Source organism: Doryrhamphus excisus, chromosome 12, assembly GCF_030265055.1.
Source record: "Doryrhamphus excisus isolate RoL2022-K1 chromosome 12, RoL_Dexc_1.0, whole genome shotgun sequence".
In the NCBI taxonomy this organism is placed as follows: domain Eukaryota; kingdom Metazoa; phylum Chordata; class Actinopteri; order Syngnathiformes; family Syngnathidae; genus Doryrhamphus; species Doryrhamphus excisus.
Window position 1 is genome coordinate 14,877,381 of NC_080477.1, and position 14,863 is coordinate 14,892,243.

Here is a 14,863-nt window from a genome sequence, read left to right on the forward strand (position 1 = left end):
ACTCGAGCTCTGATCTGACTAAATTGAATTATGTTTGTATTCTACCTTGCAGGAACAAATTGCCTCAAATCAGTTATTCTATGTCCAAACAAACTCCTGGATTTACCCCTAAAATATACAGATGTCTCTACATATATGTCACTACAAAAGCATATACAGACACATAGTAGAAATATGCCGTATATATAACTAAGTCTTTGCAGCCACTTTTATTAGTCTGTTGTCTCTGAGACAGCTTGACTCGGTTTTTAATGTACTAGGATGGCAGTTGATGGGTTTCTATGTATGGATTAAAATACACCATGGGGGAACAATTATGTGGGAGCAAAGTCCCCCAAAAGAGAATTTATATTCCCATTCAGGCAATAAATTCATCCATCTTCCCCCGCATTGCAGGTCTAAGTGCTTCATTCCAATTCATTGACTATATCTGTTTTTTCCTATGAACTGTACTGTATTATACAATTTAACATGTGCTTTCGAGTGACACATAGCCTAAATCGATGTGTTTACATATGCTGAACACTTGAAACTTGTGCAAGCTTCCAAAACGTACATTTGCAAGGCACTTTTTTTCCTTTGCATCATATGGGGAAAAAAAAACAAGACCGTGGAAATTGTGTGACTTGATTCCTGCCTAAGTCTGCAGCAGTGGAGATGAAAAGGGAGGTTGCTCATCATAGGGACACAAACAAAAAGCTAGGTTTTAGAGACTAGGGAGTATATTTTTAGTTACAATAGATACCCTTCAAAATTTTCCATCTGTGTGTGTCGCCACTGATGCAAGCACCCTGACTAGGTACTAGTGTGTGCCTGTAGTTTTTACGAACACAGTTATTGCGAGTGTGTTTATGCGAGTGAGCTGACATGAAAAAGTACAAATACAATGGTCTTGACTGCCCGTCTATTTTCTTACTTGGTGTGCTTGTGATTGATTTTTGCTGCCACAGTGGATTTCAGAGACACGGAGGATGATTGTAAAAGGACGGGGCAGAGACATTTTTGGGTTGAATGGCTCAAAACTGCAAGGCCATCCTTGCACTGAAAGGGCAAGTTATTGTGCAGGTTACATTTTTTTTTCATGAGGACCAGAGTATTAGAAGGTAAAGAAATATATGGTTCCATTTCTTGACAATAAGCATGTTTCACACATGTAATTCCCGCAACCCTGGACAGCAAAATTATTCATACCCCGGCTGAATCCTGGTGACTAATTATAATTGAATTAAAAAATATATGGACAAAATATAAATAGGTGTATAAAGAAGGTGTACTTTTATAGGAACCTAAATGGCACATCTGTAAGCTCAAAGTTTATATATATACTATATATATTCAGGAAATCCTATTAAATTCTGTGTTAATTCCGGATTATTTGCATTTAAAAATAAATCTAAACATCACATCTACAACAACTCAGAAGGCCTGTGTAATGACAGCTGACGGTGTTGTTTAGCTAAATTAATTGTTAAGTCAATAATTGGCTTCTTATTGCCTCTTGATTTAATTGAGCTATATAGAGTGTGACTTACCACCATTTTTTTACTTACTGGAGAACTGGATGGAAAATCCCTGCTTGCTGATGAAGTAGTCAGCATCAAATTGAAGTGTGAGTATGTTGAAAGTCGAGTGGATATCTTCAGGCAAAGCTGGACCCGACCACTCTTTCAAAAGGATCCCTCCATCCGACGGTCCAGATGGTCCATCCCAAACTCTCAGGGTATCATGGCCAATCTCAGTGTCGAAAACGATGAAGTGGAGACTAAGGAAGAAAACAACATAAACAATTGTTCTTTATTTGATAGTTTCCATATGAAGTCATATCCATGATCAAATGCACCAAAAACACACACACTTAGGAAAAGTAGATAGTGACATACTGACTAATATGATGTACTAACCTACACAGCAGTGCCTTTGGCAGAAAACTCTTATCTAAAATTAATGGCTACAATAAAAACCTGACAGTCTTGTGAATTTTGAGGAGCAATGAAATTTGTTCGGCGAAACTCATCCCCAAATTTTGCCCACACTTGCAAGTACAGTGGGTTGGGCTGCCTAACGGATGATCACATCGCGAGCCTCACCACACCCTGCAAAGTGTTCATCCCCAAATGCTGCACCTACCTAAAGCTTTTTAAAGCTCCAACCCGGTGAGACATTTTTGCAGGGTGCAAAACTTATATACAAAGACAGGAAGTCCCACACACATGGTTGTTTTGAATGCTGCAGCGGGGGCGGAGCAAGTGTAAAGATGACTATAGGGGTGTTATTTCATGTCCACAGGACTCTAATAATTGTAAAAAAAAATATTTAGAAGGTTGTCAACAGGTTGTCCGTGCTCTAACTACAAAAATGTTCTCTTTATAAATAAGGAATCCTATTTTGTGGAATTAACTTATTACAATTGGGTTGGGAACCAATTTGCAATAAACGAGCGGTAAATGAAGGATTAGTTTATTTCCAGCTTTCCTGTTAATTACCTGATAGTCTTGCCAGTATCAGCCTCTATAGTCCAGGTGCAGTGCAGGTTGTTGTCATATGGGGCAGGGTATCCCGGGGACAAAATCCGTCCAGACACTGCTCCAGTTATGTGACCTCCACATTCAGCTGCAAGGACGTAATCGTCATAAACGTAATCGTCAAACATCACTTGAATCACCAAAGTGTGTGATTTACAGCTGGTACCAACTCTTGCTTCTACTTGTTTCACAGAAGAAAATATATCTTAAAACCACGAGGGAGAAAACCACAACGGTTGTATTGGATTACAGTAAACAAACTTTGCAGATGCTTTTGCTGACTTACTGCCTTCTTGGTTGTAAATCAAATTCTAATCCATCAAGACAATGTTTGAAGTGTTGTGAACAAACATTACCTCTTTTAAGATTAACAACTAAGGACAATAAGGCCTATAAATCCTCATACTTTGAATTGTTAATACTCATTCTTATTATTGTCTCCAACAGATTACTGGTATCAATAACTTTTGTCTCCAAGTCTTCTTCTTAAAGCCATATTAAGCTGTTCAACTCAATAAGAGGCTTTTCCTTTACTTTGTTATAAATTACCAAGAGGTGTGAAAGTTGACTTAAATGAGAAACAGTATGGACAGGCTTGTATCATAAAATCAACCTTGAATTGCTTAAGCTCCAGCTTTAGACTTCCAAGGTTGGCGAATGACTAGCTGTAGTATCTGTTATTCTTCTAAAGATCTCCCACGAGTGTCGCGAGTCCAGGCATAAAATAATGCTCAATGCGCAAGGGGGAAGTGGTATTTCTTGTTATTGTTATTTTCATTCCAGTGAGCAGTTGAATATAGCAGCAAGTAGGAGAAAAAGACGGGGTGGTAGCACAAGGGGCATATGGTCATCTAATGAACCAGCAGATCTATGAAGATAATTAATCTGTGTCATAACAGTCTGCATTCTGCAAAGCAACCTACTGTATTGATTGGATAGGAGTGGTTCCAAAGACAGGTGAGTGACAGGCACTCACATATACAGTTTAAGACCATTTCTCTCCTTTGCTAAATCTGAGAAAGTAGGGTAGTGGGGATGGTATAGAAAGCAAAAGCGCCTCATCTACATGGCAGTACAAGCAGACATTGTACTGAGCCAGACAGACAGGGAGAGAGACAAGCATAAAGGCAAAGTGACAAATGACCCACAAGAATGACAAAGGAGGAATATGCAGTGGTAGCTGTAGAGGTATTTAGCCCAGGGGCCTGCCAGCTAGTATTCTCCTGGCTGCCGGCTTACCTGAAATAAGGCAGCAACAAAGCAGCTGCAAATTAATGACTATGAAGGAACACGGGGACAAACACACACACACAAACACACATACAGTATATTAGCTAACTGCATGCACACACACACATTATTTTATTCTTTGTAGTTGCCATTAGCAACCAAATCAGGCCATGTCCTGCCTCTGAGAGCACAGGTGTGCAAGCAGGTTAGAGAAAGACAATGTCTGGTTTGGGATTTGGGAATTCCAAATTAAAATGTTCCAAGAGCCCACACAGTTCCCCCCGCAATGTTGGAATGCATACAGGCCTTACTGTGTTGAATATGCACATCCAAAGTCAAGTCAAACTTCATATTTAATAGTCAGTGAACTTTGAGTGGCTACTAGAGGACACGTGTGAATAGTCATTGTAGGTCTCCTTTGCCAAATAAATCATAGCTGACTTGGTTGATGAAAATTACAGAATTAAAACTTACAGTAGTCAAGTAGTCACCAATTCCGGTCTGAACTATTGGAGCGCGGTATCTATACTATATAGATAGACTATAGACTGTACTATACATCCTGATCGACTGGTTTGATGGCAACCACAGTTGATAATGTGTTGACAGGACCCTAAGAGCATGCTGTGCAGGAGGCTGTGTTGTATACAGAGATTTCTGCAGTGTCAAGGGATCAAAAATGTGATGTGTGTCTTGGCTTAGTCAAAGCTCGTGGGCACAGTGTTGTCCATCTCAGTTACTTCCGCTCTGTGTCCCATTGCTTGGTCGCTTCAGGCCCATACATCCGACTTGAATGATGGGTAAAGTGTGTGAAGTGTGTCTCTGCACCCCACCAACAAGTGGGACTGAGCAAGCCAGACTTGGCGAGGGGGAAATTCCAAGCTTTGTAGTGCCAAACTCTCTTGTGATGAAGGTAGATGCTAAGAGCAAGGCTTTACTCCAGCATTCAGGGGGGTCTGCATCAGTAACCATATAGGAATGTGTTACATCTGATAAACAGTAAGCTATTAAAGAGGCTGAGAGGATGGGTTGAGAGCATTTGTGGTCAAAGAGCTTCATCTGGAAAACTATCAGATGAGCAACACACGGGTCAGTGCCTGAAATGTGTGGTCTTGGTCACACAGGGCAGCATTCAGCATTAAAGCACAAGCCCAGAAGCCACTTGATAGAAAAATGCTAATGAACAGTGACAATTGATGCGTTGGTGCCCTTCGGTCATTTGGTCATTTTAAACTCTCATTTGGCTCATGGCTCCCTGGAGTATCAAACCTTCTAAAATCAAGTATAATGCGGCACCACAACCCATTCAAGAAAAACACTTGACGCACCAAAGTTGATTTCTAAATGTCTAAATGTGCTGCCTGTAATAAACATGTCTTTCTTGGTAGCCCCTTGGACCGACATCATAATCACTTGCTATATTTATGTCCCGATAGTACAAATGTTGTAATGATGTTGTAAATGTAATGTTGTAAATGAGTTGTAATAGACAGCTTAATTCATATACTAACCAATACAGGATGGAACTGGTTTGTCCCAAACACGTCTGTCCCCACTAAGACAGGTCAGTGTACTGCTGCCATGGAGACTGTAGCCAGGGTTGCAAGAGTAAAGGACAAAAGTGTTGGCGTAATGGCCGTCATCCTGGATTTTGTAGCCATAACTGGGGACACCAGGTTCCTCACACCGAACCAGGTCAAAACCTAAAAGAAGACACAAGTTCATATTTGTTTTTTTAAATAACAGACTCAATACATGCAATAGTAATAATAGTAATTGATAACAAAAATAACAAATTCTGGACTATAATCCACTACTTTGAACCCTGCGTTTAAACAATGATGCAACTAATTTATGGCTAAAAGTACGACAGTTCCAATGATGCTTCAGGAATTCAGGAAGTAGAGAAGACCGCTAATGTCACGTTTTGAAATCATGGGCAGCGATCATGGTTTGATATAACAAATCTTAAATAAGTTTGATCAAGTGTAGAATTGCTACAACTTCTGCTTGGGCCATGGCAGCTGTTTAACTTCATTGAAAAAAACATCGGAGCTGATGAGTGATACTAGGAACACCAAAGTAGGTTGGATTGCAAGGTTTAAAGTGTGTCTTTCTATGTTACAACGTTCTATGTTACATATCATCTGCATGGACGGAATTAAATTTATTCAAACCCTGACTATGGAGAGATGTGATAATAAGCAAAATAACTTCTATTTTTAAACAGACATACCGTAGGCTGTTTGGCTTTTAAAAGCCAAAATTTGGGCAAAAATGTTGGTTTATTGTCATTTTCTGTCAGGTACACACACTGTCCATATCTTTTCATGGCAAAGGCAGAAAAGCTTTCTCTTTTTGCATGCAGTTGGATTGTTGAGCCTGCCTCTCGCAGTAGGACTCAGCTGGGTACTCATTTTAGACGTTTTTTTAGTTTTTCCTCAACTTGCCTCTATTTCGGTTTGTATCTAAAGTTGCTTGGTTAAGTTGTTTCATAGACATTTGACAAGAAAGAGCTCATGTTGCGTTGGTCATTTCAGTTTTTTTTTTTTTTTTGCTTCTAATCAGCTGGAAAACAGCTTGTAGTACTGAACGTGGTATAGCCTTTCTTAAAAGATGCTCTTTAATCCTGATAAAAATGTGTTTGTCTTTTAAGAATTGACATCAGATGTCTGCTAGCTTACAAAGCACTTGCACTTTGGTCCCAACCCTCAGCAGAAATCGCTTGCAAATCTGAGAGCTTGTCTTTTTTTGCCTGTCAGAAGTGAAATAAATTGGTATTTTGCTGACTGTGAAATACTATCCTCAAGAGTTTTGTAGTACATGACATTTTTTTTTCCAAAGGAATCACTTGACCATAGCGCCAAGCCAGCTTCCCAGTAACTAAGGAAAAAGGATACTTTCTTGGAAAAAAATATAAAGCAAATATTGAATTCAGGTTTCAAAACTACATTTGAACTCACTTGTGTATGTAAGGTGAAAGCCTTGAGTGGTTCCTGAGGCGTTGCTGTTGAACTCCAGCCACAAGTGATTGGAGGTACTATTGAGGACGTGACCCATCATGACTTCAGAGGTGAAGTTGCCAAGGAGACGAGATGAACTGTTCTCTCCATCATACACCTGTCAATCAAACACATAAAAATCTCAGAATGTGTCCAACTGTGAGCAGTGGTCATGAAATCACTTCAATATAAGCAACCATAAACAGGAAGTACGGTGGGCTTCCTTTAAAGACGGTAGCATCTATTTGCCATTCAGTCATATTTTTCTTCTTTTTTTGTTCGTCTCCTGTTGTCTGTCTCCTGAACAAGAAATGGAGATGACATTTGTGAGAGAGGCATGTAGGAATTTGACTGCCACTCAAAAGGGAAGTACAGTGAAGCCTTGGCTGGCATTATTCATTTGTTCCAGAAGGTCCGACTCTGACTGAAACAAATGTCTCACAGAAAAAACTTATTCCATCTTATTTCATAGAAATTCCTTTGATTTTAATTTATTCCGCTCACAGCGCGCCTACTCTTCTGGGATTGGTTGTAATCAGCTTGTAAAGCTAAGGCACGCTCCGGTCCGGTTCACTGTGATGTCACATAGACACCACAGGTCAGCAGCATTCACCATATGGGGTGCTGTTTTTAACTTGAAATTTCTCACACAGTTCAAAGCACCCTCTATAACTTTAGGGCATTTAGCCGAAACGCCATGTCTGTAAAATTTGAGCAAGAAATAGTGGTCTTCTAAACTTAGTAACTAATATCCACATAAGTCATTTGTCTAATTATTACAACACCTTGGCGATATATTGGATGCATTGTTAGCATGCCTTCCAAAGCATTTTGAGCAAAATCAATAGCAGTTGACACAATTGTGATTTACAGTGACTGGCTTTGACCATTAAGTGTGTGTGCAATTTTTCAACCTTTCCTGACTTTGTATATGGTCGCAGTATGCCAAGTAATAAAATGCCCTTCATCAAAATCCAATCCAAACTTCTTCTTGGGTACACAATGTCTTTCTTAAAGTAGTCAGTTATAGGGGACATTGTGACAAGAAGTGAAAAAAGATACACCCGAAGTATAGGTGTGAAAGAGTCAAATAGGTGAAACAATAGCGAGAAATCGATCAATGTAAGACAACTTGCCAAAAGTTTTTTCCTTCCATGTTCCTCACTTCCAACACAATCCCATTTCCTCTGTCACTATCCCCTAATTTTCCCTCTCTCTCCCTCTCTGACACCGTGTGCTTGTGTAAAACTCAGTATGGTTAATGAAAAGCCCTGCAGCTCATAAATCAACATGTCACCATCTGCCACCCCGTTCCCCCCACTGTCTGACGGACTATCTCAACTCTTTTCGCATATAACAATTCCAGCACTTGGTTTATATCTTAATCGTCCTTTTTTAACCTCAGGGTTGCGGAATCAAAGCGAATTTGGTCTAGCACTTTATTAGCATGTGTTGAAAATGTTAGGGTGAAAAGTTAGAAGAGCTGCAATGGCCTCCAGCTTGATGGAACTGTAAAACAAAGGGCTTTTGTTGGAATTAGTCACCTTGACCTTCTTATTAATGTTTTTCTTGCCACAGTATCTCTAAAGCCGAGGCATCTTGCTGAGGGATAACTGTACGTTTTTATTTTCTTATAGTCATGTATTTACTTAAATAACAAATCTTTATCTTCTGTCATCAAGAAAGAACATGTGAGTCTACATTATGTCTTGCTTTTTATGATTATGTCTACTATATTGGATAATATGAATGTAAAGGTGACAATAGGCGAGTTCTTTCATGGCAGTCGCCGTGTGTGACTCGCCAATCCCAAAGCATGAAGTGTGAAGACATTATGAGGATTTTCCGGCATCACAATTACGGATAATGACGGGCAGTACTCCTTTCATGCTAATACTAGGCAAAATGCATTATGCATAACAGATACTCATCTACAAGGAGTATCCGGCTCATCCCTACTTTATAGTGTGACCCTGTAGTGCCACATTATATAATAATGGCGCATTATGGAAAATGTCATACATTTTCATATAATTATGTAATAACACCCCATTTTTAATAGGCTGGCATATTTTGTAACAGAATTCATGAATGCATTATGTAAAAGGCGTTGGTGCATTTTGTAATAACTTGTTACACACTGCCAAAGTTATTACAAGATGTGGATGAGGCACTTTTTTATTACAATATGCGGCAATGTTTATTACAAATGTGTTCAAGAGTTTTATTATTACATAATGCAGCGTTATTACATATTTATGTATTACATAAACAGACACTAATGCCACGACATATAGGTAACATGATGGCACGTCAAATCCAAAATATTTAATGTAGACCTGAAAAGTAAACTCGCATATTAGGACAGCGGTAGTAGTGTCTCTGTTTAGGCTGCTCAGTACAAAATGGCAACACCAACAATAGGTCATAATTGTCATATTTTTTGTCATTGCCATTGTCATAATACAAGAACGAAATGCATTCTGTAAGTAAGTTGCTTAAAAGGCTTTATTCAAGGTATATTGAAGTAACTACTTTGCCACTCCAAATCAAGGTTAAGGTTTTATTATTTTCTTATTTTACTATCACAACTGTATGGCAGATGGGAATAGTGAAATGTTGATTAAAACAAATGCCTGTGAAGTAAAAAAAAATTGCTTTATTATGCCAACATTTTTGTCTTCTGGAGAAAATGAATTTTATTTTCATTATTTATTTTGGCTAAACAAACAAATCATTCATTCAGCAGCATGTTTAACCACAGTACTGTATACCAACTGTGCACCCAAATGAAGGGCCGTACAAAACAAATTCTATCAATTTTATAAATAATACCATTGAATGTAATAGGATATTCTTCAATCTTTACTTCTTCAAACTTTGCTTTTTTAAAATGCTTGTGGAATCTGTTTACCTTTGGAACTCATTCATTCCCACTCAATGAGCTGCCTCCTTCCAAGATGTACAGAAAATATTATAATAGTGGAAGCTATTATGCAGTTCATCAGATCTATTCATGTGTGTGTCTGTTTGCCGCCGTGATACCTTCCCATAACAGGATCCCATTGCGAACAATTTTTTTTTTTTTTAAGAATCACGTTAAGCCTCTTTAAAAGCCAGACAGAACCCCGCTAATACAATCTAACCACATACGCCCTCAGTCAATGCTCCAGGCCTAATAGTGATAATACAATCCAACCACATACTGGCTTAACCATGCCCTCAGGCCTAATACCGCTAAGAGACATTGTGAACAGAAACGGTTTTAGATGGTGTCTGTCGTACAGCGTCACAACTGTAAAATAACTCTTTTAGCTTCTCTTAACACACACTTCACATTGGCAACAGCAGATGTGTGATTAATTGCATGCCTTGAGATGATTTGGCATGTTCTGGTGAGGGTGAGCAACTATGACAAACAGCTGTCTGATTGGATTTCAAAGCAAACTAGCCAAATTGTGTTCAGAGGGTCAACAGCAAAAAACTGATTATGTTGTGCCATGTTTTGTTTTTTGTTTCAGCTTTTGTAGCTTTTGTGGCACAAAAGTGGGTATATGAGCAATTTGGCGCTCATTCAAATTTAAGACAGTCTGCATTCCACTGCACGTAAAAAAGTAATATATATACGTATATATATATATATATATATATATATATATATATATATATATATATATATATACTCCTCATTAAAATATTTTAAGTCAGCAATTTTCTGTAAGCAAGCATTAAAGTGAAATAGGTTCACCACCTGATATGAAAAGTTAAAGAATACAGCCTTTAAAAGCCAAAATCTTGGCAAAAATGTAAATTCAATGTCATTTTCTGTCAGGCATTCGTATTGTCATAATCTGTTGATGCCAAAGGCAATAAAGCTTTCCCTTTTTGGACACAGTGAGGTCTCTCGCAGCGGTTGGACACAGTAATTTGAAACTTCTTCAAAATCCTGAGGGTTATGGAACAAAAAAAAAAAAACTCAAGTGGTAGACTAAAAAAAATGTCACCAGCCCCGGAGCACGAGGATCCGATTGTCAAGTCACAAGTCTGTCAAGACACGGGGTCATCCTGAGCACAAATGAAGGTTGTTAGCGGTGCAGAGGGCAATTTCAATAACGGCATCTGTGGAAGAAGGCTTTTAAGAAGAAAAAACATCTTCAAAGGCCTTGTCTCCTTCACTGCGTGGAAACACGGAACACTGAAAGGTGAAAAAATGTTTGATTCTCTGATGAGAATAAATGTAATCTTAACGGCTTCCAACGTTATCGGCTTGAAAAGGAGATCCCACCTGAGATGTTTTCCACACAGCACAGTGAAGGGGGCACAATCATGCTTTTTCCTTCAATAGAACAATTAAGCTTCAGGTTGTGCATGGGCGTCAAACGGCAGGTGTTGCAGGAGGCAACATGAAATTGAAATTTTTCAACTGGTCTTAACATGTTGAGCAGGAGTGTATATATATGTGTGTGTGTGCATATACAGTATATAGTATATACCATAGTATATAACATAAAACGTGTAATTGTGCAAATAAGTATGTTTGTGTAAAAGTGTACATACACATACATGTACATTTATTTGCATATAGAACATTTTGGTCCTGACCTGCATTCTCTCTGTGTGTGACTCTGCATTGAAATGCATGTATTTATGTGTGTGCATGTGGATAGACAAATACCCTGAGATAGTCTCCATCTTGCAGAGAGAAGCTCTCGGCTTTCAGCCTGATTCCTTGTCCCTTCTCCGTCGTGATGCGATAGATGCACTCGTGGTTATTGTCGTAGTTGGATGGAAAGTTTGGAGAGACAAGAACACCTTCTGGTCCCAAAGAGGTGGCTCCACACTCAGCTGGAGCGACAGAATAAAATGGGCAGACATAACATGGATCAAAGTCAGTGCAATTTCACCTTATTATCTCTGAACAGACACATATTTGGTCTGGCTTTGTCCACATTGTGTGAGGATACCAGTGGGCCAACACAGTAGGCAGGGAGGAACACACAACACAACCTGACCATGGTGATGAAAAACAACCAACCACTTGGAGTAAAATGTCCTTTCCAGAAAAGAATAATGTGCTGTGGCCTATAGTAATGTACACTAAACATATCCATGGGGGAATATAACAAACAAATCTAGAGTACATACTTTATATATCCAATATGTATGAATTGAATATTTCGGAGTATAGAAGGAGGATAGAATACCTAGCTCCAAACTCCTAAATACATTTTTTTTACATTATTAGACCCCCCCAGACATGAACAAACAGCCCTAAGCACCTTTTTACTTGTATTACCCAACACACTAGATAATAGCCATTTAAGACATAAATAACACTCGTGCTCTCGTGTGTTGCTATAAATGTGTTCCAAAGGGGAACGGAGTGGCAGGAGGACAGGAAGTGACATCAGGGGTTCAGAGTTGAGTTTTAGCTTGGTGTGGGTAACGGATACAATAGTTGTAGTACTCCTTGTTTAAACAAGGATTATTGTACCTGTTGTGAAATCATTCAAATCTGCAATAAAAGCCTGTTGTTCCAGGAATCAAGTTTGGTGTGTGTCTCATCGAAAAATGCAGTAACATTACTGACAATTTTTCCTATAGCTCTTGTATTGGATCTCATTAGAATGTCCAAATGTTGTGGCCAGGGAGTGTAGGGATAGCACATTTAGCAAACAAGTGCGGGATATGTCTTGGTATGGAGTACAAATACCGTAGTATCAAATACAAATACTTTACAGGCAGGAAAACAAATGGCATTAGCAGTTATAGAAGATGACAAAAATACATCATAGTCATAATATTTAAGTAACTTTCAACAAAGATAACATATATATAACATATGTAATATTGTGAATAAAGTCAAATGGAGAGGGGGTGGCAGGCAGAAATAATGAGAGAGAACTGAATCTAAACAAGAGCCATTTAAGATTATGCGTGGAGAAATTAGGATAGGGAAAACAGGAGTAACAAAAGTATTAACACATTTTATATTGCTGGTAATACTCTAATGATCTCCCTGAGGAGTGTCTGTGGAGAGCAAGCGGGATAATGTGAGGGACATTTACAAAGTGGATAAACCCAGTCAATATTTTAAAGTAAACCTCTGCGTACAGATCAGTATCCAAACAAACAGTGAGAATAAGATCAGGACCTTTACAAGTTTCACAATAAATACCTCAAATAACCAATCATGCAGACTCTACATTATTATTCTGCCACTTCCAAAAGGCCCTATATCAAATAATCAAGCATAAAGTCACAATGAGAAGAAAGTGGCAAGCTACCAATTTATCACACGGTGGATAAACTGACATTTGAACTGAATGCACCAAAAAAAAAAATGTTGATTGCTGCTGGATAGAACTAAAACAGAAATGCTCAGTTGTACAACGATACAACTTTGTCTTGATTTGGTTTGTGTACACTTGTTTGTCTCACCTATACATCTAGGCAGTGTGTTGCTCCACACTCGCCTGCCTCCACCGAGGCAGGTGATCTTGCTGTCTCCCTCGAGTCGGTAACCGTGAAAACAAGAGAAGGCCAGCGAGTCACCGACTTCAAATCTGAATCCCGTTCGTCTGCTGAACGCTGGTACTCCTGGATCCTCACAAGGCTCCAAGTCGTATTCTGTACAAAAGCGCACAAAAGTGTAAAAAACTTGCCATGCGCCCTGACTGTTGAGTGTGCTATTATTTTTCAGACAAATATACCACACCATGACATCGTTATTAAATTCTAAAGTTTGACCCCATAAGTCAGACAGACTTTCAATTTCTCACACAGCTCCATGTGCTCTACAAAAAAAAAAAACACCGCTAACATTTCAGTGTTTAACCGAATCATCTAACATTCGGTGGACACCATTAAGGGACTGAAAAGCAAATGTCTATAGAATTTGAGGAAGACTGGTTATAAAACAAGTAAATCATCTTTGCAGGGGCATAGGTGGGGCTTTGCAACTCATATTTGTATTAAATATACATGTCTTCCAACCCATAGCGGGTGAAACACATGTTATTCATCTGACAAGACTGTTTATACAATAAAAAAAGCTATCTTACCTGAAAACGTAATATTAAATCCTTCATAACTCATGGAAAAATCGGATATGAATCGCAGCTGGGCACTGAAATTCCCGAAGAGCCCCGCTTTAACGCTCGGGGGCAGCACTGAGCCAGTTAGTCGAGCTACTGGAACCAGGAAATTGCCGTCCTCCGTGATGGACAGGTAGTCGTGGTTCTCCTCCAAATGGAAAGTATGGAAGACAAGGTGGACTCCTGGGAAAGTCACAGTGAAGTAGAGGGATTGACGTGCAGGTGAATGGATGATTGGATGATTGATGGAAAGAGCCAGACAGAAAGTACATTTTAGTGGATACACACCAGAGAGCATTTATACACATACATACATTTTTGGAAAGTTAAATCAAGATATATGATACACAATGCAAACTCTTACAGGAAGAAGAAAATACCATGTGAAAGTGAAGCTTGACATACTCTTAACTTTCTTAACTTAAAGGTGCAACAACAATTCTGCACTGGAAATTATATAATTTGCAATAAAGGCAGTATAATTTACCACAATTTAAAAAAAGATCCAGTCAAGAAGATCGGGGGGATAACTGAATTCAAATTCTGCCAAAGGATTTTCCCAGTTGCATACATTATGGTTATTGATAACCACAAATATATACAGTTTATTGCTTCAAAAAAACAAATGAAAAATATGAGTCCAGAGTCAACAAACTATATACAGTATATGTGTATATGTGCATATATATATACATATATACAGCATATATATGTGTGTGTGTGTATGTGTGTATAATCCTACCTCCTACCACGATAAATGAGGCATGACTGTATCTTCTCAAGTTTGATAGCACCCGTGTTTTTTTTTAAGCAAGTGAGATAACACTGTGTAGGTGTCTTCTTACCTTTACCATGAGATACCTCTATGGTCCAGGTGCAGTTCAAAGAATTGGGATAGAAGTCAGGAAATCCCGGTGAAAGAATGGTGCCCATTTTTCCATAGACATATCCTCCACACAGCGCTATGGAAACACAAACATTACTATGTTTAAAGCTTAAAGAAAGTGCAATC

General features: G+C 38.7%; 1 protein-coding gene across 10 annotated transcripts in view; it reads right to left on the bottom strand.

Moving 5' to 3' along the window:
- Window positions 1-14,863, bottom strand: part of LOC131139316 (CUB and sushi domain-containing protein 1-like) — a 361,438-nt gene that overhangs the window by 89,682 nt on the left and 256,893 nt on the right. For all 10 annotated transcript variants that reach the window (XM_058088813.1, XM_058088812.1, XM_058088816.1 and 7 more), the window contains 8 exons: window positions 14,697-14,813; window positions 13,819-14,034; window positions 13,196-13,384; window positions 11,430-11,599; window positions 6,716-6,872; window positions 5,264-5,455; window positions 2,484-2,610; window positions 1,551-1,762 (listed from right to left, as the gene is read on the bottom strand). In XM_058088813.1, the coding sequence (XP_057944796.1) occupies window positions 1,551-1,762; window positions 2,484-2,610; window positions 5,264-5,455; window positions 6,716-6,872; window positions 11,430-11,599; window positions 13,196-13,384; window positions 13,819-14,034; window positions 14,697-14,813 (1,380 nt within the window). The remainder of the gene's footprint in view (window positions 1-1,550; window positions 1,763-2,483; window positions 2,611-5,263; window positions 5,456-6,715; window positions 6,873-11,429; window positions 11,600-13,195; window positions 13,385-13,818; window positions 14,035-14,696; window positions 14,814-14,863) is intronic.